This window comes from Ruditapes philippinarum, unplaced genomic scaffold (assembly GCF_026571515.1).
Source record: "Ruditapes philippinarum isolate M1 unplaced genomic scaffold, ASM2657151v2 ctg607_1_1_1_1, whole genome shotgun sequence".
NCBI classification, from domain to species: domain Eukaryota; kingdom Metazoa; phylum Mollusca; class Bivalvia; order Venerida; family Veneridae; genus Ruditapes; species Ruditapes philippinarum.
The window spans coordinates 353,255-380,279 of record NW_026854188.1 but is presented as its reverse complement, the minus strand read 5'-3'; the positions used below and the strand labels follow the sequence as shown (position 1 = coordinate 380,279).

General features: G+C 32.2%; 4 protein-coding genes across 4 annotated transcripts; all 4 read left to right on the top strand.

The window, feature by feature from the left end:
• Nucleotides 1–5,458, top strand: LOC132739356 (uncharacterized). The gene is made up of 3 exons (XM_060727055.1): nt 1–249; nt 3,773–3,891; nt 4,651–5,458. Exons 1-3 carry the CDS (start codon nt 41–43, stop codon nt 5,151–5,153), a joined length of 831 nt encoding a protein of 276 aa, XP_060583038.1. The 5' UTR covers nt 1–40; the 3' UTR covers nt 5,154–5,458.
• A 2,817-nt stretch (nt 5,459–8,275) lies between these two features.
• Nucleotides 8,276–13,150, top strand: LOC132739355 (uncharacterized). Its single transcript, XM_060727054.1, has 3 exons — nt 8,276–8,576; nt 9,671–9,789; nt 11,823–13,150. The coding sequence occupies exons 1-3, from the start codon at nt 8,368–8,370 to the stop codon at nt 12,326–12,328; spliced, it is 834 nt and encodes a 277-aa protein (XP_060583037.1). The 5' UTR covers nt 8,276–8,367; the 3' UTR covers nt 12,329–13,150.
• Nucleotides 13,151–17,469: 4,319 nt separating this feature from the next.
• On the top strand, nt 17,470–20,316 carry LOC132739353 (uncharacterized). The gene is made up of 3 exons (XM_060727052.1): nt 17,470–17,787; nt 18,918–19,036; nt 19,503–20,316. Exons 1-3 carry the CDS (start codon nt 17,537–17,539, stop codon nt 20,003–20,005), a joined length of 873 nt encoding a protein of 290 aa, XP_060583035.1. The 5' UTR covers nt 17,470–17,536; the 3' UTR covers nt 20,006–20,316.
• A 261-nt stretch (nt 20,317–20,577) lies between these two features.
• On the top strand, nt 20,578–25,064 carry LOC132739354 (uncharacterized). The gene is made up of 2 exons (XM_060727053.1): nt 20,578–23,367; nt 24,157–25,064. Exon 2 carries the CDS (start codon nt 24,159–24,161, stop codon nt 24,963–24,965), a length of 807 nt encoding a protein of 268 aa, XP_060583036.1. The 5' UTR covers nt 20,578–23,367; nt 24,157–24,158; the 3' UTR covers nt 24,966–25,064.
• Nucleotides 25,065–27,025: the final 1,961 nt, after the last annotated feature.

Genomic DNA, 27,025 nt, shown 5'->3' with positions numbered 1-27,025 from the left:
CGGCCAGTATAGCATTTATCCTGTTTCGTGTTAGGAAAATATGAGTAGGTCTCTGTTATTTGCCAGTTTATTTTGTCTGCTTGTAGCAGACGTTAGAATTGTCTTGTCGGGTGAGCCTTTGTCAACACGGTCCGTTGAAAACTTTTTGTTTGACAAAATGATGGAAATTAATATGAACATGAAGAAAGTATTGGAAAGATTGGATAAGCTTGAAAGTGAAAAAGAACAACAAAAAAGTGATAATTCAAGGCATGTTTTTTCTCCTTCGATCACTTTTAAAATCTTATTATAGTTTTTCTATCTGGAATATCAATTTTCAATTTTTTTACCACTTAAACTGAATTTTTTTACCGGGTTGTTACTTTAACAGGAAAGTATAGAGATGATATTATATTTGTTTGTGGCAAATATTGTACTCAGTCGATAAGAGCTCATAGCTCAGATTATTGTTTCACGGGTGAAATATGTTGAATATTTATGTAAATTATCACAATGAAATAACACAAAGCGAAATCAAAGTTATATGAGCCGCGTCATGACAAAACCAACATAATGGGTTTGCGACCAGCATGGATCCAGACCAGCCTGCGCATCCGCGCAGTCTGATCAGGATCCATGCTGTTCGCTTACAAACCCTATAACACGTAGAGAAACTGATAACCAGTCCTTTATTTCGAAAGAAATATAGTGTCAGTAATTATTTTCTTTTCAAAAAGAAAATTGTTTTAATGAAATGAAGACCTTCGTATACTCGTATAGGGCCTATTGTTGAGTACCATACCGATTATATTGGACTCGTACACAACTAGCGCTTCGTCCATGATATATTTTACAGCTGTGTACTTTTGTAAAATTCAGTATTGTTCATTTGAAAGTGTACTTTTAAAGCTGCATGCCTCCATATGAGCCGAAATATTTCATGAAATTCAACCTTGAAAAAACGTAAGAAGATTTTATGAAATGTGAAAAGTTTCAAGATTCAAGTAAAACTTTACATGTTATGCACGATTAATGACATTTTTTGCAATATTTATCATAATTTTTCTTCTGCGTGACTGGGCTGTTTTTGCAGATTTTATTCTCTATTTGGTTTACGTGGATTGTAAGTGTCGATTGCAATGTGCTTCACTTCACAAAACTTTACTTAAAAATACATTTCTAAAATTTTCATGAAAATAAGTAAGAATCTGGAGACATTGACACGCTGCTTTAAACATAAAGTTAGTGTTTATTTATTGCAAGGGTAGATAATTCACAGTCAAGGTTAGAAATTACTTTTTTTTTCCTTTGTTTAAAATCTATATATAAAAACTTAATTACTTTCGAATGATTGTACAAAATTTCAAGAATTGGTAATGAGTTGTTTGCTTATTTCCTATTATCTAAACTAAGTTTCTTCAAAAATGACATATTTTCAAAGACTAGGAAATAAGGAGATAACTAAATAGGAAATAATTAGAAATTATATTCTAAATACCGTTTGTCAAGGCTTACGGTTAAGCTGTCTACCATTGAAATAACCTGAAATAACAAATATTCGTTTTCTGAGCAATAATATGCTAGATCTATACTTTGAGTAAAATATGGATTTATTAAACAGAGAGATAAACTTTGTTTTTTGACTCAGAAAAAGAAAACAATGTTTGATGGAGTACAATATGGATTTGATATGGAGTTTTTGGACACGAATATTTATTTCACAACTTGTAGAATGTAAAAAATGAACGTTTGCACCTTGTGATCTCCCCATATAAATTTTTATTGGATCCAATCTCAATTTTGCCTCATTTTCATTTAACCGATCCGAAAGGTGGAGCGGTGGAATAGTGATAAGGTGTCTGTCTCTCAACCCAGGGATTATTGGTCCGCGCTCTTATCGAGTCACGACCATGTTTCTTCATATGACACAAGTACTGGTTGGTTACAGGAAGCGGACTCGAAAGTTAATAATATAAGGTGCAAGAACTTGTTTCGCAATAGAGCAGGCTAGATGGAGTACAACAGTGGTTTGATACGGAATATCTGGAGTTGCAAAATTGAAAGGAGCCTAAATGGACTAAAATAATGATTTGATATAGAATTTTGGATCGGCTGAATGACATCCGTCTAGCCTCGTTAAAACCCCCATAAAAATCAATCCTTACTGTACGCGAATGACAAAGTTAAGTTTAAATGTAAAAATTGTAGCGTGCAATCATGAAGTAATTTATCTTTGTTTAGTTGAATACTGATTATATTTAACTCAAAGAAGGTTGAAAGACTTATATCAGACACGGCACGCTTCTCGTTGAATATAGGTTTGACAGCTGCTTACTCGTTTAATAGAATTCAGTATCGATTCAACTATGTTGAATAACCTTATAATATTTACAATTTTATGCCATACAAGATACGTTAACTGTTGTAGCTATTTTTTTTATATGTCTTGCATGTGAGCGTGCATGCAGGTTTACATTAAAGGAGGACAAACATGCAGTAACGGATAGATTCTCGTGACGACGCGCTGTGGTTGCACGTTTTAATGTTGTTGTTTTTTGTCATCTCTTCGTGTATTCGCTTTTTCGGATTTTCGAGGCGAAAAGTCGAAATTACGTGAGAAGAAGGGCGGCAATACGACACGCAAAATCTGGCGTCTATTTGCATTTCATCTGTTGTTTTTTTTGTTGTTTTTTTCCGATTTTTCGCATTGTTATATTTTGACTTTTTCGCATTGTTGTGTTTTCGCTTTATCGCATTGTTGTATTACTGCCAATGTTGGAAATTTATCATTTAGTTTTCTGGACAGTCACGTTTTTAATATTTTTTTTATAATAAATGCAAACCAGTCGGAAAACAATCACATTACAACTTATTGAAATAGGATACTATCGTGGTCACCATATCCGGTCTTTGATGTTTTGGCATATGTGTAATGCAATTGATGTCTCCATGCGCATGTTAAATAAGTCCTGCTTAAAGTTTTCCATGTAATATCATTGAAAAGTGACGATCATAATTATGTAATGAAGTGTTCAATTGAAATTTAATTTATGTCTTTGGCATCATGTCTTTGGCATGAGAAGTAGATGTCAATATCCAAGACAAAAATTATCCAAAATCAGTACCTTATCTTGGATTTTACTGCATTATGACCCTTTGCGAACCTTCTGAATTTACTTTAATCTTAATGCATGTCTTCGTGGCCATGAATAGAGGTCACTTTCCAAGGACCATTACTCTGACATAGATTTTGATTGATTAATAGACTCTTTGTGAACTCGGAAAATTCTTGGTTATTGCTTGGCACTGTAACATCATTTTTTAAGAACAATTGAAACCAAATACAAATGTTTATATGAATTTATGTTTTCGTGATCATAATTGGAGATCACACTCTAAACCCCGTGAACCTAATTTAGATTTAGACTGAATAATTGTCACAATGTGAAGTTAGAAAAGTCTTGGTTAAAGTTTTGAAACGACATGTATGTAGTGGTAGGTATTCATTTGAAACTTTAACATCAGTTTTCGAAAGAAAACTGAAAATATTCACATAAAACGTAATAAATGTCTTGAGATCATATTTGGAGGTCACTATCAAAGGCTAACTCTGGTATAGAACTTAAATGAATTATAGCCCTTTGTGAATTTTTAATATTCTTGAGCATTGACGCAATTTCCATTTAATTTTGAAGCAGCAATTTAATGCCTGAAATTTATAATTATTCAGACAATTCAGCAGGACCGAGACCAAACGAGCGAGCCATTGATCAAACTATTAACTTTATTACAGATTGAATACTCCTGGACAACGGGTGCTGCTTGTCTCGGAGCTTGAGCAGGACGGATGGAAGATGGTATTTCGGGCCTCATCAAGTAATGGGCAAAATGTATATAATGCGTGGACCAAAGGTGTGCAAGAATTATTTTTTTAAACCTTAAAATGCGAGCAAGCTTACAGTGAAAAGTAACAGCAACAAAGAAAACAACAATAACAAAAACAAAACAAAAACAAAAAACAGCAAAATAACAAATCAAACAACAAGAACAAAAAAAACACACAACAACATTCAAACAATTGCTGTAATTTTTAAATATTCTTTTATGTAATTAGAACTTTTATACGTCTACATTGATATTTTCTAAACAATCTATGACTATAATAATAATCTTTCAGAGGAACTTTAGTGTAGTATAAAAATCATAATCGTTCTGTGCTTGAACAAAACATCTACCCTATAGCTAGCTACAGTAATATTATTACAGTTGACGATAAAGTATGCAAACTGGTATGCTCTGCAAAAGATCAATTGTGAACACATTTATCTGATATAAAATGAAAATATATTTGTCTTTGGTTTCTTCATACTGCTTAATTATCATAAATCAGGAAGTTATCAAAAAGGCTCAGTATTGGTTAATAGCATACAGGTGGCTTTTTACATTTACGGCTTTCGTAAGATGACCTATATTTTATCCATGCTTTTAAGAGATATACTGATTTATCTATGAAAACTATATTAAAGCTGATAATTTCACAGTAAGTAAAATTTCACATTTTCACATGTTTAGCGAAAAGAATATTTGAATAAAATGTTCCCATATGATATGCATGCTGCTAATATTGTATTTATTGTATTAGTATAGTTCTATTATAAATCTTTAATTCAGGGGTTGGTGTTTCCTCATACAAACCCAAATCTATGGCAAGATCGTACTCGGATCACTACAGAAACAGAATTGTCTCAAACTGGGCCAATATTGGGGTAAAGTATGTCAAGTATGCCTACTATGAAAACAATCAAGAAGTTGCTTACGTCATATTCAATGGGGCCGGAAGTAATATCAACTCTTGGTTTGATAAACGACGTGTTATCTCATCAAGCTATACAGATCTAACTGCAACCAGAAGTTTCAACCTCTTCTCGATTGCTGGAGATTACAGACCCAGATCAGGTGAACGTCGCTTTATAATCAACTCACACTATGGTGGTTGTGCTGTAGACCAAGGTCACATGGTAATATCTGAAGAAGAACGTCCAAATAACTTATGCAACTGGGATAACCATCCAAAATATCCACAATTCCTTTACTCGAAGATTAACACAATCGACTATTGGAGCAGACGAATGTTTGGAAGAGCCGACTACATGGCAATTTTTATCAAATCTTAATAGAACGTTGAACGAATGAGACCTGTTTTGGTGAAATTGTTCACAAACATTTTCTTTGATATCTATTTTCAAGTTTTATTATATTAACACAAAAATTACGAAACCGAAATTGCAATTCGAAACAGTTTATCGTAAGTTAGTACTAGTAACTGTATATTACAATGTTCTGACAAGTCAGCAGCGACGACACGATCATATTCAAGCCACTATGCTATTGTCTTAAACTTAGCCAATATTTGAGTAGCGGACAAAGGTGAAAGCGGTAGAAATGAAGAATGCAATCGGGAAATAAATAATAGCGATTCCCCGTTGTTTCTGTCATGGTGTGTCGAGAATGTCTACTTTTAAAAACCAATCAAGAAGTTGGTTACGTAACATTCACCACAGCTGAACGTGCCTTACAAACTCGTGGTTGACAGACAACTTTACACAGTTCAAGCGAGGTACTTAATTACATATAGATATACAGTTTTTAACACAGACACTAGCCTTGGGTGCCTCGGGTCGATTCGTCCTTGTCAATAAAAAAAACTTTGAACATTAAATATAAATGGGGTATCCATCTTAATCGTGAAATTTGAAACGATTTCCAGAGGAATCCATCACGCCTCTATAAAGTTTTACTATCGCGGAAAATGAATCAAACCAAACTTATTACTGAGACAGATGTCCATCTCTTGATAAAATGTGAAATGTTCGAGACTAACAGAAAGAAATTATATATAACGCATGACAGTAAGTTTAATAAAGTTTGGAGTCCTTTAAAAGAATATGTCCTTGTTTTAAAAAAAAATGTCAGTAACCTTTTCTAAAGCTGCGAAAATCCTATTGCTACACTAAAGAAATGTTTTATAGTATATGTCATATCGCGACGTTCCAGCTTTACTGGTGGAGGAAGACCTCAGGTGCCCTTCCGTGCATTATTTCAGGCACGAACGGGTACCTGAGTAGAACCACCGACGTTCCGTAAGCTAGCTGGATAGCTTCCTCACATGAAATAATCCAAAGTCCCTGTCGGGATTCGAACCCACAGAGGTGAGGTTTTTACTTTATATATTCAGAAATAATTCAAACCAAATTGCATGTATTAGAAATCATATAATGTTGATGCTTTTGATACTGGGCATTTTTAACACAGTAATTTGTATGAGTGGGAGTTTTAATGCATGTGTTGTCTTCGTCACTTTGTGTGTGTGTGTGTTTTGTCTATTTTGTTGTTTCTTTGTTGTATTTTTTCCTTTAATTATGTTTTTGTTTTACTTCTGGTATAAACCATTAGCAATATGTCAAAAGTTTGTGAAGATTAAGAAAAGCGGAGCAACGTCTAGCTTTCGATAATATAAATGAAATCTTAATAAATATACTTAAAATATTTATATATATATTTACATTAACCTTTTACCTTTTAGCATTGCACAGAAAAATTGTATCATTTTATCGTTTCTTGGATTAAACAACACTTTTAAAATGTAATTCAGTCAATAACAGAAAGATGTTAGATGTAATTTATGTTTATCACGTGAGACTTGTAGTTTAAGGTAGAACGCGACACTTTGCAAACTTTCGAGTAGCGTCTTGAAAATTGGCAAGCAAACAGTTGACTATATTTCTGATAAGGTTCCGTTGATTTTATTTCAATAGTTTCAGCAAATTTTTGTACACACGGCGTCAAAATTGACCATCAAAGCCCGTTTTTGAACATGACGTCGTTGTGTATCCTTGGCAACTTTTACGGGTATTTCAACGCCATTGGTGGACAAAATGTCTTAAATTCAACAGCATTCGACGGAAATTATTTTTTCCTTTAATCTGATATAAAATTAATTGTTTTACGCCGAAAAATGTTTGAAAAATGGAAAGAAAATTGTAAATTTTGTGTAATATTTGACGTTCAGTTTAGCCGCAATGTTCGGCTTTAAAGCAGATTATTTAAAAAATCCCGAAAGATATATTTACGTTCTTCATCCTAACAAATTGCCTTGAGTCTATTCCAATACTCATATCTAGTCCAAACCTTAATCATATAAAACAACAGTGAATGACTTAATGCTTTTCTTAATCTAGTATGTTTTTTTACAAATAACAAGAAAAGCATTGATGCAACGGCAAATTATAATTCTAGATGAAAAGTTTTATCTATCGTACACTAATTAGTGTCAGTGTTCACTTCATCTTGAACGGAATAAACAACACAATCAAATTTTACCTAATACAGTTGGCTGTAACTGACTAGGGCTTTGCACTTCGATTTTGAATAATAGAACCATTTATCATCAATAAATGGATACATAAAAATATTATTGTTGACTAGGGAACCGTGCAGACTGAGATAAAACTAAAAGAATATGAAGGTTGATCTTTGTGGTGGAGTATACATTAATAACGCTTTGCATTACTCCAGTCACATGACAGTATTTGAATAGAGAGCACAAACATTGACGTATAGTTTCCAAATGTTTATTTTTGTAACACTTTATAAATTTGAAACCTACAGAATAAAATATGACTTTTTAAACTAAATATTATCCATAAGAACTCGAGATCCTGAGGGGCTCTGTCTCGTGTCACAAAATTCTGATTTATATAGCAATGTAATAATACCCGCGAAAACAAATATCACGAGAGAAAAAAAACATGATTTATAACTAAATACTCCGGCGGAGAACAAATGTACAATTATGAGTAAAGGTTATTAACTATAACAAAATTATGAGATCACCGGAGAAAAGATCACATTTTTGGAAAGAATGTCATATAATTTCGCGACCCTTGCAACAACCTTGTTCTGCATAGCCCACCAGTCATGCATTTTAATATGCTATATTAAATATATAAACTTAATATATTACAGGTCGAATATATGTCAGAATTGATGAATATATACAGTTTTACGGTTTAAAAACACTTTTACTTAAATTACTTAAATAAGAAAATTGATGAATGTATTAACTGTTCATCCTAAAGTTGTTTGTGTGTGTTTATCTCTTGGACTTTATTGACTAATAGATTTGAATTAAATAAACCTGCACAAATTTATAAACATTTGTATCAACAACACAATTTATAATAAACCCATTGATAAGATAATTTCCTGATATAATACCTGTACTTGATTTGTTGACGTTTACGTTATTATATTTCAATCTTTAGAGGGTATATAAGGACACATATTAGGTTAACATAGTATTCTTTACCTTTTTGTTATTTGGAAAAAATGAACAGTTTTCACTCATTTGTCAGTCTATTCTTTATGCTTGTAACAAATGTTCAACATGGTTTGTCGGATGAACCTTTGTCGACAAGACCAATTGAAGAACTTTTGTATGACAAAATGACCGAAATGAATTTGAACATACAGAAAGTGTTTGAAAGACTGGATAAGAATGAAGCTGACGCAGAGCGACAAAACGGTGAAATTACAAGGTAAGAAACCTTTGGGGTGTTTTGTTTTCTATACACAATCTTGAAAGTATAAATCTCTCAACAGCAAGGAATCAAAGGAAACATGTATAGTTAACCATTGTAAACCCGTTTTTCCCCCTGATCATGAGAGATTACGAAGTGTGCAATATCGTTACGTTCCCTAGCAAGAACCTAGGCGATATTCAATTCCCAAACAATTTGAGAAGTAGAACGAATTATCAACAGGAATTGCAAAATATAAAAACTTTGAAATGAAGTACGGGGGCAAATTTTTGTGGACATTTTGATTCAATATCTGGAATATCATTTTTCATTTTTAAATAAACATCTGACATCTAACAGGAAACGCATATCTCAATCGATATTTTTTACGGACGAAGTAAAAAGAATATTACAGATTTTATTCCACTGTAAGAGGTGAATGAAAAGCGGGTTTTTGTTTCTTTATCTATGATACTAGGAATTGAGAACACATACCCCCAAAAGTTATTTTATATGTAAAAATGTTTAGTATTTATGTTATATGATCTGACAATGCGTTGACTATAGCAATATTTTTCTTGTTCAGGGAGTGTTGCAATTCTTTCATACCCAAGGGTTTGTTCCCGTCCATTGCTTTTACCCCATCTTACCGCCCTGCCTACATATTCCACTGGACATTAAGTTTAGTAAATGTTTTTTTCCGGTGGTTCTGAGTAACTGTAGAGTACTTCTCAAAAACTGATCTTTTAATGTGTGAGTTAATAGTACACAAATGGTCAGCGAATTTGGCTTTTGATACAAATATCACATACAATTTTCATAACATATGCTGTGTTCAATACTTTTTTGTAAACCGTATGATGGTTTTGATGGATATTACGCTTTAAATTCGATCAGACACCAAAACATTTGTTAAATGTCGATTGTTTACAAACTTAAACACATGATATCTTATTCACTCAATGTACTTTTAGATTTTATGTAAGCTGAATGTAATAATGATACTTGTTTTGAGTGGGTAGGAGTGGGTGATTATTTTAGCTGTAAAGACTTTACATCGTTTTTGTTTAAAAAAATAACTTCGCAAGTTTGGCAAATTTCTCCAATTTCAGATTGTTTATCTCCGGACAAAAAGTGTTGTTTGTCGAGGAATTAGAAAGAGACGGATGGGAGATGGTATTTCGGGCCTCATCAAGTAATGGACAAAACGTTCATGATGCGTGGACGAAGGGTGCGCAATAATTATGTTTACTTTACTTTAAATATTTACATTACTGAAACAAGAAAAGTGTAAATTTATGATTTAATTGTTTCCATTCAAATTAGTGCTGCAAATTTTTAATGTATTTTACTTTCTATTATAACATATATATCTACCTATGCTTTCATTTGCTATACAATGTATGACTTTTATCAAAAGATGAGCTTATACGAGATTTAACATTGTATACAATGCTTAAGTAATTACACATGCCATTTTTAATGTTTTTATGTTTTTTAAGATATGTAAATTGTGACAAAATTTAAATTAGTATGATCTGCAAAGTATCATTTGTGAAACAATTTCTATGACATAAAATTGTTATACCATCAGTATTTGAGCTATCGAACTGGCACATACAAAAAACGCGTACGTGTTGATATTAATTACGTATTGTTGTTGTATTTTTGTTATCTAGACCATGTTTAGAAATTGCACCTACTATATACAAGTGTAACCCAGAGATAACTATTACCAAAGCCATGGAGTTAAATATGCTATATAAAATATACCAATTCAATATATAACATGATCGGAAAAAATGACAGGATTGATGAATATATAGATGTTTATTTTTTAAAACATTTTCCTACATTAATTTATTGAGAATGTTGATAAATGCAATAACTGCTCGTCATAAAGTTTTGTTTTAATTTACATGGTGGACTTATTGACTAATGGATTTGAAAAAGCTTAACCTGTAAAACTTCGAAAACTTTTGTATTAGCATAACAATCTATAATCAACCCATTTATAAGGTAAATTCCTGATACCATACATGAACTTGATAATGAATAAATGTATGAATTTATGAACTTGTTCACATCTAAAAGGAACTCCACATTGGTCTAAAAGCCAAAATTAATAACATTTGAATTTGTCCCATAAATTCAATGGGGCACTTAAAACGGAAATACACGTGAAGGATATCATTTTATCCAGAATTAAATAAGAATCGTATCTCTGTGCGATTCTTAATCTTGGTTGAGTTAATAGCTTTGAAACGCTGTTCAGGTTATTTTTCACAATTAAAACATTTATTCCGAAAAAAAAAATTAGCAAATGATCTGAAATTTTGCATACAAGTTATGTGTAAACAAAAAAATACAAATCTCAAATATTAATATTTTGTCCCTTTTTGTCAAAAGAAAACCTCAGCGAAGTCCGAAAAAACAACGACATATACCTTTTGATAAAATCAATATACAAATTATTTGAATGAGTAGTATTTTTCAAAGTTAAGCTTCATATCATAATATCGAAAGATTGTCTGTAATTAAAGCTGTACTAGTCGCCTGAACATACTGTTGAATATGTGTTGGTATTTTTTTAATATAATAATAAAAAGTCGTTGTATTAAATTTAAAGGACTCTATTGAAGTCTTTAAACAAGACAGGACTGGAAATACATTTTTCCAAAAATATGGTACCAAGTGATGTAGGTCTAGACCAGTTATTTGTGTGCACATTTTTAACTCGTTTCTTCCAGAATGATCATTTTCATAGTGCAAAAGGACCCAAAAATAATACGCAAATGCGTGTAGTAACGCTTTTTCGCTCAAAACCGTCTACGATTTTTGTAAAAATAACTTCCGAGCATATTTATTTTTATCCTTTGTAGATTTAACCATTTTAAGTGCTACACTTGATATTCGTTAGATTTTGAAATTTTATGCTTAAAGGCATTTTGACCTCATTGGAGTTCCTACGATAAAGGAATGATGTTTGAATTTTCCGATAAAGCTAAAGGTGCATGCCCGTAATCTAGTGTAAATCAATTAAAAAGACAGCTGCTTTACTCTTACGATGCTCAATATCTTATGCATCCCATTTTTGGTCATAAATGTTACATTGGCGTGAAATAATATATTAATTTTTATGCATAATGTCACATCTATTGCTTACTTTAAAAAGCAGCTTTGTTTTTCACATACATCTACTTATGCGATTTTACCTGACACTGTAAACCTATCTTTAATACTTTAATATATTTCATGATATAGGGGTTGGCGTTTCCTCATACAAACCCAAATCTATGGCAAGATCGTACTCGAATCACTACAGAAACAACATTGTCTCAAACTGGGCCAATATTGGGGTAAAGTATGTCAAGTATGCCTACTATGAAAACAACCAAGAAGTTGCTTACGTCATATTCAACGGGGCCGGAAGTAATATCAACTCTTGGTTTGATAAACGACGTGTTATTGCATCGAGCTACACAGATCTAACTGCAACCAGTAGCTTTAATCGCTTCTCGATCGCTGGAGATTACAGACCTGGATCTGGTGAACGTCGCTTTTTAATCAACTCACACTATGGTGGTTGTGCTAAAGACTTAGGTCACATGGTAATTTCTGAAGAAGAACCCCCAAATAACTTATGCAACTGGGATAACCATCCAAAATATCCACAATTCCTTTACTCGAAGATTAACACTATTGACTATTGGGGGAGAGAAATGTTTGGAAGAGCCGACTACATGGCAATTTTTATAAAATCTGAATAGAACGTTTAACGAATGAATTCTTTTTGTGAAGCTTTAATCAAAGAAATAGTATCAAAAGCTCGCAAAACATGTCAATATCGTAAAGATCTATATTTTTCATTTTTCAGCTACATGGACATTTGAAAGTTAAAAACACACACTCATTTAATCACTACAGTAATTTACAATTTCAAGATGTTTCAAAACACAAACCCAACAACTTGAGGAAAAGGTGATAATAAATTTACTTAAATTCAGAAAAAAAGTTCCTTCTTTCAGTTCCACCCAACATATTTTTCCTTTAAGGCACACTCATTCTTTTACATGGGACTCATATGCCGGTTTTCATAGAATGACACATGTGTGTCACATTGAAAGTTCCATAATCATCGCTTTATGAACAAATAAGATGTTTCTTAATCAAAGAAACCACCATTTTTAGGTTTGAATGTTTAGTTGTACTTAAGTTAATGCTTTCCCTTTACATCTACCATCCATGAGCAGCTTCGATCAAATGGAGTCTGCAACATTTTCAATTTGCCGATTGTTAATGTTTTCATTATTTTTCTATTAATCTTCTTGTCACTAACATTGTCACTTTCATATCCAATAGTTACATTTATAGGTGTTTTTATGTAATCTTATAATCACTATACTGATGGTCATTAAATGCAATCATCTACATTCTGCAGGGATCCCCTTGTACTTTGCAACTATGCTGCACGAAAATATACTCGAGGGTCGTAATACTTCCAAAATTACACTTGTAATGGAAAATCAGTGATATAGATCTAAGTATCACACATCCCACCAATGTGATGATTTATTATTCTCATGCTTATAAAACTAAAAAAAAAAGATTTGTGCACACCATCCACTATAATGTACAAAAGAGCAATTGAGGTATCGCTCCTTCATTTCAGCTGAAAATTAAAGTCGCAGTAATATTATGTCCTCTACTGTGTTGATACAAAGTAAACTTAACCAATCTTTACTACATTAACGATATGTATGACTGATTTTTATGAACTCTCTGTCGAATGAAAAAACTACATGTAATTTCAAAACATATTTACTATGACCTATTCGTTAAACTGCCAAGTTCATTCAAAAGTGTTCTTTGTTCTTTCACATAGCAGTTCTTCATCATTGCTTTTAATGTCCAGCAGAGAAGAATGTTACAGTAAATTTAATTATGTAAGACGAATATTAAAAGTACTGTATAGTACATGTTTCAGGTCAGACACTCACATTGATATTTCCATAGACTTACATTATAAGAAATGGTCCCTAATCCTACTTTAAAATTGAGTTTTCAAGCTAAAGAGGTGATTTTTCCAGCAGAATGAAATGCCTGACACATAAAAAATGTTCCTGTTATATAGTGGTAGCCAACCAAATTTTTTGCAAAATGACTTCAAAGAGGATTACCCCCCATTTCTTTGAAATTTTCTGCTGATCACAGGACTGACATACACTTTTTATAAATGCAAATATCCAAGTCAAAATTATCATAAAGACTCATGAGATATTTCATTTTCTTCAGAAAACAATGTAGTGTTACTTTTTAAATTAGTTTTTATACTTAAAAATACCCCATTCTCATCCAATCACCTCATATATAAAGTGATTCATACGGTTTTCCCTGCACTTTTTTTCAGCCAATCGCTGGCCATGTTACAATGCGATTCCCTGACCTTTAACAAGTCAGCATCAACGCCATGACAGATAAAATTGTAGTTTATCTAATCGATATTTGAGTAGCGAACAAAGGGGCAAAACGGCACGCGGAAGAAATAAAAAAATGCATTTAAGCGTCTAAATTAGATTACTTATGACGAAAGTAACAATCGGGATTTTTCCTATAACGGCGATCCGCTATTCGAAAATGTCTACTTGAAAACAACCAGGATGTTGGTTACGTAACATTCAAACAGCTGAATGTGCGTTACAAACTCGTTGTTGGCAGACCACTTTACACAGGTCAACATAACATAACATAACATAATCTTTATTTCTCTCAATACATGTATACATGCAAATATGAGGAATTTACAATAAATGATATAATCATACGAGGCTCATAAAAGGTGACAAACAAAACATGCTAATCAATAATTACAAATTTAGAACTAATGTAATATAAATAACACAAGTATTTTCAGTGAATAGTTAAGTTCTTATCTTTTGAATAATACATTTAACAAATTTACACAATTTGAGAAATTCAGATTTGTTTTTAGTACACATAAGATTTTCTAGTTTAAAAATGTTTGGTCGTTGATAATATACTTTTTTCAAAAATCGTTTTCTTTCTTCGTTAAATTGACAACATTCAAGTAAATAATGAAATTCGTCGCCAATTTTATTTTGACAATTAGGACAAAATCTTTGGTTAATTGGAGTACTGGACCAATTTCCCGTTTCTATTGGAAATCGATGATTTCTTGTTCGAAATTTAATAAAAAAGTACAGTAATGAACTATCTAAATTTGCCAAGTACGATTCAAATCCAAAAGTTCTCTTAATTATTCTATAAAACAAGCGAGGTACTTAACTACATTAAGGTATCCAGTTTTTAGCACTTACACTTGGATGTCAGACCAAGCCCTCGGCTTGATTCTTTCTTGTCATTAAAAAAAAAAACAATTAATACAAATGGGCATCCATCTTAATCATAAAACTTAATTTCATTTCCAGACGCATAGAAAAAAATAACACATTTTCAATTACGTCTCAATAAAGTTCTTTTAATCTCGCGGAAATTAATCAAACTAAGTTCATTGCTGAGACAAATGTCCCATTCTTGTTAAAACTTTAAAAGTTCAAGACTGATAAAGAGACTAATAAAGAGACAGTAATTTTAAGAAAAGCGCTACCAAAGTTTGGAGTCATTTTGGAAAATGTCTTTGTTTAAAAAAATGACAGTAACCCCTTTTAAGCTGAGCAAATCCTATAATTTATACACTGAAATATTGGTTTGTATTAAACAATAATTCAAACCAAAATAGCATTACTAGATATCATATAATGATGATGCTTTTGAAACTAGACATTTTGAACACAGCAATACGTATGAGTTGGACTTTAAATGTATGTGTTGTCCTTGTCACTTTGCGTGTTTGTTTGTGTGTCTGTTTAATAATTTATATACTTGTTTCATTTCTGGCATACCCCATTCTCATGCTTGAATAAAGAAATGATTTGTTAAACCACTGTTGGATGTGCTTCGACCAACAAATGGTTATGTGACGGAGCGAATAAATTGGGTAACCCCATGCGGGGTCTGAAAAAATGTCTACAGTTATTTCAATGATTAAAAAAGACATCATTTATATTTTTCGTTTAAAATAAATAATACCATCGCCATTTAACGTTGATTTTAGAACTTATTTTTCAGCTCAATACTTTTTGTATTTATGAGAAATTCGTTAATATTGAGGAAATTCTATTTAAACTGGTTTTAAGCATCAAACAAAAGAACATTTGTTTGTTTGTTGTGTAAGATGAAATTTTATTTCATCGAGTGAGCTTTGGAAACAGTATTCTCACGAGTGGCGTAGCTACGAGTGAGAATATTGTTTTTAAAGTTCACTTACAAATATCCTCTTTACATACGATGTAACCTAACAAGTTGTCTGGAGTCTTTTCCAGCCCCACCTAAATCATCTAAAACAACGGCGAATAACCTAATGTTCTAGATATCTTACGCTTATTTAGCTTATTTATATTTTACGAATAATAAGAAAAGCATTAAGCATCAAAGGCGACACCAAACAAATATTTCTACATGGAAAGTATTAACTATTGTAAATTAATTAGTGTAAGTGTTTACTTCATCTTGAACTGAAAACAAAACACAACAAAATCGAATTTAACCTTAAACTGATCGCTGTATTTGCACTTCCATTGTACAAGTATCTATCATAGATCATCAATAAATGTAAAGACAAAAATATTATTGCTGGCCAATGAACAGTGCAAAGTGAGATATAAGACAATGTGTATGTAGGCAGACCTTGTTCTGCTTTAATGAAATTTACCCAAAATATTAAGCAGCTTAAGAATAGGAATATAAATATGAGGAATAGAAACTGAGCCATTTTGTTATGTTAGTAATGGTAAATCAGTTCGTTTAAGAACCCTCGCACCTGTTTACTCTAAAGTGTTCTATGGAGCAAAGTAATTGTCTTATAGCATTCAATCACGAACACATTAAACATTATCTTATGAAATAATTTCATGTGACTGAAAATAAGCTTCCTATATCTTGGTGAAAAGGTGCAAGAAAGTTAAAACAAGGTAGAAAATATTGTATTATATTTTTTTTAAGATTAATAACAAAAAACCCCAGTGAATTCCAAAAATGCATCAATGTAGACCACAACGAAATTCAGAGTCCGGATTTTAGTAATACCATCAAAGTGAATAAGTGATAAGCTGTTAAACTGAATTAATAAAAATTAACCTCACAATGCACATGCTTTTCAAATAAGTAATTAAATACAAATAGAACAACAAATATTTTACTTTTTTAAGACGATAGCAAGCTAGTGTTTCTTTTCTTGCATATTACATATTAATAATATTTCGGAAAGAAATAACTATTAAGAAATCTTATACTTTCAATAAGCATGTTTTTCTTATTGTGTATAAATTTACAAGTTCATTCATAACCGCAAAATGACGTCACCTTTAGAACGCACTTTGTTCGTTAAAGGAGCGCGGGAGTGACGATTTTGAAAGCGCGCGACTTGTCTTGCACAAAGGGTGCAAGACAGCTTTTATCCTGTATGATATGCAAGAAATAAATGCAATGTCAATATTTACTGCAGACCTTAGTATCATGTTTCAAAGGTTATAAAATATCGAGATATGAAATTTAAATATTGTCACAACTGCTCGCCGCTCACGAGCCAATAGCTTCTAGTATATTCTGTGCAGATTGTTACATAGATCTCCTTTGTTTATCACTTGTTACATATTACACTAAGGAAGTTTCACTTAAGATGTAAAATTTCCGAAAGTAAAGATTATCATTGTTGTTGTTGCCGGTTTTTTCTCTCTTCCCTCGCTTATGATTGTATGAACTTATATTTGCGTGACAAATGAAACATATTGTTATAGAAGTATATAAATTGTTGTCGACCTTTACACTCGGAGATTTTAATACATTAAGAACAAACTTCCGATTAACCTCTTAGTATAGTATACTTGTTTTCTTTCACCATGTCACAAAATATGTGCTTTTTTATGTTGATAGCCTTCAATATTCTGCTGATAGCAGATATAATGCATGCGTATTCAGAGGAACCGTGGGTGGCAAACTATCTGGAAGAACGAATGTTAGAGAAAATAATTGAAATAAATTTGAACGTGCAAAGAGCGTTGGACAGATTAGATAAGATTGACAAAACCAAAGAACAAGAAAATTGCAATATTCACACTATCAATGAACAACACAGGGGCGACATTTCCAGGTAGGAAATTTATTTTATGTCCTGACATTTTTAAAATTCTAACGACATTTGAATAGTAAAGATATGATGGGACACGCTGAAATTTAAAACGTGTAATATAGAGTGAAGTATTAAGGTAAGCCTTTTAGTTTAATCCAGCATTTGTTTGACGGGTTACCTGTAACAGTCCAAAGTTAGGTACAGAAGAACTCATATATTTCCCGTATGGTCACATTTCAGCAATTGTGACTGTATTAATGAATTAATAATATTTTGACTCTTAAATAAAGAAAATTAATAAGGCAACTTACCAAACGTCAGTAATGATCAAAGGTTAAAGTACAGACAGGCTGGCTATCTGACATTTTATTTTTGACTTGCCATAGTGTGTAATGTTATTTTGTCTTTTCTAAAACACAATATTAAGTAAAGTCTGATAGATAAAAAAAAATACAACAATCTAAAACACTTAAATGTAAACGGAAAAAATGTAAAATAAAGAAATAAATAATATTGAATAATATTTTGAAAGTTGTATTTGTGTGCTATTCTTAGCATGATTCAAGTCAAAAGCATTTCTGGTTCTTTCTAGCAATTAGAATATTTATTCAGCCTGAGGGAAAATTGGATTTAGAGAATGATCTGAAATTTTGTACAGAAATTATTGGTCCAGACCTGTATACAAATGGACAAAAATTTCACTAACAAAAACATTTCCAATCTTGTAATATAAAAAAACCTCATTAAAAATGTTAAATCCATTAACAGTGATAAAAAAGACGAGGAAAGTAAAACAGTTTTTATTTCGTCATTATAACATATACAGAAAGATTCTTTTCGTAAACAAAATCTATGACACGAAACACATTTAAGCGAGTCAAATATATTTACAAACTGTCATGTATGCGCAGATGTTCTGTAAAGAAGGCTTTGTAAATCAGTGCATTTGCTGACACGAGTTGTCTGTGGTTTCCTAGATACTGCCAAAGTATAGATAAACAGAGCAAACGTTATAAGAAATATAGGTAAATATGGTTATAGCTACTGTTAGGAGATTTTTAAAAGTTTGGTGCAGTTGAAATAATTTTATATTTGTAAAACTCTTTTAACTAATGTGCCGTGTCGTTAGCCCCGCATTATTGTCTTTACAGGTTGCAGAACTCAGGACAGCACACGCTGCTAGTCGAAGACCTAGAAAAATACGGATGGGAGATGATCTTTAGGGCCACATCAAGTAATGGGCAAAACGTGTTTAAAGCTTGGACAACAGGTGCGTAATCATTTACAATACACGCGATAATGGATATGAAATGTGTTTAAAAATGCATATTTTGAAAAGTAATTTGAATGGTCATAAACGTGCTCATCATTATTAAATAATGATCAGTCAACAGTAATTTCGGTCTTCAATGCATTTTGGCGAATGGCGTGGGAAATTAGTCAAGTGTTTGCCGTCCATATGTCCACGTGCTGTCGGGTCAAGAAGGCCCCAAAGCAGCGGATTTATGTTTGAAACTTGCAGCGCTGAGGCATTTATCAGAGATTTTAATCTCTTGCGGTGACGTCTTGACTAAGATTTTGAAAATCGAACAGTTAAAGTCTCCTTGTACTCAGTGATTTGAGGTGCCGGGTAACAATTGACTGCTGCAAAAGGCTTATGTCAGAAATAAAAGTCAGTTTAAACAATTCAACAGATCAAGAAATAGTTATGAATTTAATACTTTTCTTTTCGGCAGGGGTCAATACAAGTCCTGATAAACCGACATCAATGGCACGATCATATTCAAGCCACTACAGAAACAGTGTTGTCACAAACTGGGCCAATATTGGGGCAAAGTATGTCAAGTATGCTTTCTACAAAAACAACCAGGAAGTTGCTTATGTCATATTCAACGCGACAGGAAGTGACGTAAACTCCTGGTTTGACAAAAGTCGAATTCTATCGTCCAGTTACACTGATCTTACATCTATGAATGTTTATAATTACTTCTCAATCGCTGGGTCATACGCGGCAGGAAACTACGAACGCCGCTTTTTCATCAACAAAGCTTATGGTGGATGTGATGTAGATATTGGCCACATGGTAATTTCGGAAGAAATCCCTCCCTCAAAAGGTTGCTCTTGGGACAATCATCCAAAGTATCCACAGTTCTTGTATTCCGCAATAAACTCTGTGGACGTCTGGAGCAGGGGACTGTTTGGGAGAGCCGACTACATGGCAATATTTATAAAAAGCTAAACATATCGCTTCATCGATCAAATCTCTATGGATGACAATGCTGAATAATATTTTCTCTTGCTTTATTTCTTCTAACAAACTTAGTTACTCATAACCAATTGTAGGATACTACGTCATCGCGCACCTGCAAAATGTTCCATATGGGACTGTTATTTTGTCGGCTCAAGAAAAAACAAGTAGATCTAGATCTATAAGCATTTCCAAAAATGCTTGGAATCGCCGTTCAGTCATAAATATAGAAATAATATTTCCTTTCTTGCCTAACACTTTATTGTATGTTGTCAACACATAAAGCCAACAAAAAAACTTGATTTACTCTACCATTCCGTTCTTGTCAAAATATTTTGACGCGCTCAGTTAGAGTTTGCTAGCTCAGAATGTAGGAGATACTGTGCCGCTATGATAATGTTTGAGTACCGTTGCATTTTTTGTGTACACAAAAGTTTACAACAGGTAAAACAGAGTATTTAGGAGCGAATATGATAAGAAATAGTAATTTGCAAAGTCTTGATGGCAAAGTTGGCAAAGTCAATAGAATGCCAAACAAAGTCAATTTTTATTATGAGTTCGAGCCTCACAAGTTGTCTAACCTTTTTGTTCTTTTTTCTTTCCCTATTTTTTTTTTTTTACATTAGATGCAAATGAATTGGAATATAAAGGCAGTTTTGTTATAATATCGAATAATTAAGATATACCGGGAAAAATGTGTAATATATAGTAGTGCACAAGTTTTTCGTGACAACTTAACTATAGTTGAAACAATTCATGTACATATATGCATTCCGTATAAGGTTGCACCAACTTACTAACATTTAAAAACAAAAGTTAAATAAGAAATTAAAGGACCATAACACAGCACTAATAATCTTAACAAGGAAAAAATGATATTTTTACTCGATTGATAATTATACATAAATTTGTAACCGAACCCGGCTGTCTTGCATTGATATGTCACTAGAAATTTACCAGACAACTTTACCTACTGCGTTACGCCGACAGTTAAATTTGTCATTATATCAATTTATATGGTAAGCCTGTTTGACTTGTTAGGACCTTGTCAAACATATCTCAAACGGATTATAAACTACTGAGTATTGTCATTGCTAAACTTTACAAATTCTGCTGCTATTGTAACACCAACAGAATTAGTAGATCTACATCCTCGTTGGCCTAAATATAATCTTGACCTGTTTCTTAACCAACTCACCTACCTTAATATTGTCTTTTGAAGTTTAATAATTCATCGAAGGGTCTACATGTTCCAGATACATGTACGCAACGTTTTGACGTTATTTTGTTCGTGTATAAAAGAAATCCAAGAAGAATTCCGATTACAGTCAAATTGATTATCGTCTCGTTTTGAGTTTGCTGTACCATTTTCATTAATTTCGTATCAAAGTTTTAGATAAATACAATTATTAGCTATATAATCGCACCATTAATATTTGATTTAACACTGAATATGATACAATATTTTCATAAACTTTGATGCAGAACAACGACATCTGTAGAACTTTCATTTTTGATAGATAGTCACTTATTGTGTGTATGAAACATACTGAGTTATTTCACTAGGTGATAATAGTTAGTTCACAAACGTCAATGTTCGTGTTAAATGCCTATTAACTGCAAGGCAAGCTGGACACCGACACCAGCAAGACTATCAAATGTTTTGCCATTATTCTACAATGCGCAGCAAGGTTGATGTATTCAGTAGGAGTAGGAGCTCTCAGGCGAGGAAAAGGCTCCCGCATAGGCTGCCACAGAACACGGCTAGTTATGTTTCAGCGAAATGTAAATGCGCTGTCGTACATTCATATGTTCTCAATCCTGTTTATCTCTTATGTTTATATGTCATTACAGTATCCTTGGTGAATGTTTACTTCGATCAGATAATTAGATCCCTACTCTGACCTTTCATTTGAATAACAATAGATTTAACCACAAACATTGACATGTGCTCTTTTTTAACAAATATGTTGTGGTGAAATTCTTATTGTATCCACTAATCGTAATAAACATACCACGGATTTTATTAATCAAAATGATATAGCTTGCGTGAAATGATCTCTTTGCCCTGTTTAGACATGGCTCAAACTGAAAATTGCTGAGATAGACCTGCACACCAGGTCAGTTGAGACTTACTATATTTTGATTATCTTTTTCATATTTTACTGTTTTAAGGGCCTCGGTTGAACTATTTATGGTTTTAAATATTTATGTTTTTAACGTTTTTGAATCTCAATGGAGTTCCTAAATTTTTTATCATTTCACTTATATTCACTTAGATTTTAAAGGGACTCCACTAAGGTTTTTTTAACTTGACGAAACGGGATACAATTGTTCCAGTTTAATGTTCCATTTGATGTAGTTCTGGAAGAAAAACGAGTTTCAATTTGTTTCTGGGTATATTTCGTAATTATCCTTTGCAAATGTTTATAAGTCGCCCATTTGATCTATGAACGAAATTCAACCTTTATGTTTTGGGCTTTTTAGACCTCAGTGGAGTTCCTTTAATATTTCCATTATCATAATTGAAGTATTAAAATACATAATTAAGCTATTGTAAATTATCCCGTGCCTTATCGTAGTCTATCAAGGAAAGATCCCACTGAATAAAGTCAATGTGTTGACATTAAAAAACCCACAAAGATCAAGGCGACTGTTATCTATGCAAAGGTTGTATATCTAGTTTTTGCTTACATTTTGAACATTGAAAGATTGATCGTTTAATATCCCTGTGTCATTCTGGTAATGTTTGTCTAAATACGAAACACGCCGTCAACTACAACATTGAATGAGGGGAATAAAATGACATTGGTTTCCGTGCATAACAACTTATTGTATCTAGTGACATAAGTGAACACTAAAAGTGTAAGTATTATCAAGGAGAGGGGAGAATAACTTCCATAACAAATTATAACATATCCTAATATATCAAGTACTATCAATTAAGTATGTGTGTGTATGTATGTAGAGGAGAGGATGAATCTTGATCGACCAGGAAGATTGTACCTTGTATGTTATGTTAAGTTAATTAATTATCTCCATTTGCTACATGCTTTATCTGTTTAACAAAATAAAGAATGCGGTTTTAAACATCAAGATGTGATATTGATTACACCTGCAACAATGCTATCTGATTTTCATAAACAAAAAGCGCTAACAAAGTATAAATAAGTCATTCCACTACAAAAATATTACCTGAAAACAAAGAATAACCTCTATGTAAACGGAAGTAAATTGAATAAAACGTTCTGAAACAAGAGACAATTAGCTGTTAAACATTTTATAAGTAACGTCTTGCAAATGAATACATTGGTTTACTTATCAATCGTTGGACTTTGGACTTCTGTGAAATGGTAAGTAAACAAAAAACAACAACAATTTTTAGCTTTCAATGATCAGAGGTATAAACAAGATATCATTGTGTTATACATTTTTTTTTTATTTTAACATTTAAACAACTTTACATTTGGCGATATTTTAATAATGTTATATTCTTACAGCCAGTATATAATGAAAGATAAGTCTGCTACAACCGAAAGCGATTTTCCTTTGCTAACAGTCCAGAGTCAACCCAGCGTGCACTCCCGTTTTTTTTGTCTAACCATGCTATATACTGTGCGATAGCTTAAATTTTGTTGTTGTTTTTATATTGAACTGAATTATAAATCCCATAATCCTTTAATGGACTGTTTCAGATTTAAAGCAGAGCAAATTCATTTCACATAATTAGCAGGTTAAGGGTTAAATTAATTAGTTACTGAAACAATATACGTCTCCTGACGAGAACACTTGTTGTCAAGTAAAGATCTTAACAAAAATATGTAAGATTTTCAAGCAAACAAAGTGTTCATAATATTTAAAATCATCAATTAAAGCTGGATTGTGAATAATGATTTAACTTATTTTTACCATCCTTGAACTAATCGGTAGTTCTGTAATACCCGAGGGAATACATTGTAGTATCCTGATCGCAGTATGGTTCGAACCATCGAGATGCAAATATCTTAACTACCAGGCTACAGATCCCCCTATGAAGGCTATGATGTGTAATATTTTGATTGTATAACAATTGAGACAAAATATATAAAATAGAAAAAAAAAACATTACGAATTCTCTTCTTTTCATGTTTTTCCTTACTTAGGTATGGACGCATCTGGACCAAATCAGTTCGTACACAAAACATACATTCAAGTCAGCACTGAAGAGGATGACGAACGATGTTGGATCACAGGGATGACATCTCTTAATTCCAACCAATTAATACTTGCAGACAGCAAAAACATTTCACTTAAATTGGTTGACCTGTCAAAGAATAGTGTAATTGACCAGTTAAAACTAGATAATTATCCGTTAGATGTAACAGCACTAGATGATGGTGAATGTGCTGTAACAGTCCCAGTGGAACAAACAATACACTTCATATCCGTAACCGAAGAAACACTGACTTTTTCTGATGAGAAATTACAAGTTGAAGGTGATTGTCGGGGTTTATATTTTTATGGAAAAAGACTTTTAGTCACGTATGGCTGTCCCTCTAAGCTTCAGATACTGGAACTGAATGGAACGGTTCTGAAAACAGTTATGATTAACTCGATGCAGTATCTAATATTCAGTGAACCTTATTATGTAACCGCTACTAACAATCACATAATTGTGTCTGATCTAGGACAAAGTGAAATTACAAGACTGAACTGGAATGGAGAGGTTTTAGAGAGTTTCACGACTGACGGGTCACCGCATGGTGTTGCCGTGATAGAAAATGGTTTTCTCTTCGTTGCTGGTTCACACATCAAACAATGTAATAACCAAAATGAAATTGACAATGTTGTTACAGATTTGGAGTTTCCATATGCAATTGTTTATAGTGAAACAAACAGATTTTTATTCGTAAGTTTCCATAAGGGTTATAGCAAGAATGATAACTATTTACAAGTACTTGAAAGGATGTAATACTCCACATACAGATTAATTATAAGAACTTCATTAATATGTCAACATAAACATATACGGATGATAAATACTATCGAGATATTTATAATTACCTTATATGTATTACATGTATACATAAAACATTATCAATACATTTACTCGACAAAAATAACAACTAAAAAACACTTTTTAAATCACTAACAAAAGACCAAAAAGGCACAATTAGCACTGCATTTGCACTATCATTTAATATGATAATATTCATTGTGTTAGACTATGTACATTGTTTCGGGTAAGATTATTTTAACTGACTACGATTTGTCATATTTCTGTAAGACACAAAGTACATGAAACATTATGAAAGGAATTGGAAATTCAGATCTGTCTAGCAATGTCCACTTTTTATGTGTAGAAAGCAATTCTCTTTCATCATTTTTATTATATTGAGATGTTCGACACATTCCGTTGAACAAACTATTCAAAGCATTTTTGCCCACTGTTACTTCAGTAAAAACGAAAGTAACTGTTTATTTATTTCTCTTTCATATACAAAAAGATAAACATGCATTTCTAAAGCTAGCGCACCTTAAATAACAAGAGTTTCGTGAATATTCTTCATAGATATGCTTGTCAACTTATTTTGAATAACGACTCACAGATATTCAAAGGTACTCTTTGAAATATAGTTAAATAGATGTTATTCACACCAGTCTTTCAATTATATACATGTATTTTGTTGTTGTTGTTGTTGTTGTTGTTGTTTTTGTTGTTATTTTTGATACCACATTGACAAACTCATTGTGTAAGAATAAAACTTGATATTTTAGAGAAATCTATATGGTAAGTGGAATTAAATAAAACTGTTGTATCGAACATGTGTTTTCATTTAATTAAGACACGTGTTTATTGTTGATGAATCACGTGGACCAACCATATATAAATGGACCATCGTTACAAGATATGTTGGTTTCCAGTATGATACATATGATAGTTTAGCCTGGGTTACAGTCTGTCGATTTTTTATGTGCTTCTGTTCGGCAAATCGACATTGATACTATCAAAACCAGAGATGTTGTGTTATCTATGACGATCGAGTATGAAATAGCGCGTAAGTTATGAATAAATAAAAAAAATATCAACGCCTGAATCCCAGGCTAATGATAGTTGAACAGAAGGTGAAGTGGTGAACGATGATCATTTTGATACATATGAAACTGGACGATCAATCCGTTTTAATGGCTTTTATTGTTCAGTGATCCACATACTATGTGTTGTCATAAGAAGTTCAAATAACAATGAATAACGGTATTTAAAATTTAAACTGATTTATAAAAGATAAAACTACTAACAATTAGGTAGAATAAAGACATTTTTTAATTGTTTAAAAAACGAATATATCTAAAAATAAATAATTGATGCTGATTTTTCTCTGTCTTTTTTGCATAAAATCTGGGTTACAGTATATATATATATATATATATATATATATATATATATATATATATATATATATATATATATATATATATATATATATATATATATATATATATATATATATATATATATATATATATATATATATATATATATACTGATAACTGATACGTAATAATCAGTAATCCAGATAAAATTTATCTTATCAGTAGCCCGTATAGTAAATCACATTGAAAGTTATGAATTATGGCATGCGGCTGTAACCCGTATAGTAAATCACATTGAAAGTTATGAATTATGGCATGCGGCTGTAGAAATACGGTGATAAATACGGACTTTTTTGTTTTGTTTTACGGCGCCCCAACACAATCAAGTCATATAGCGACAAAACAGGAAAGGTGGTTTTTTGTAACCTCTGGTATTACAATTTTTAAGCAGCACCAGGGGTCAAAACGACCTCACCTGCTGGAGCTAAGAGAGTCATAGACTCCAGTTATTAGAACACATTTATGTAGTCGTATCTTACGGTCACGCAGCCACCCACTCAGCCTAAGGGGAAATAAATTTAATACTAAATCATAAGATGTTATTATCACTTGAATCTTGAATCTTTTTTAACTTTTGTTTAAATCTTTATACATTTT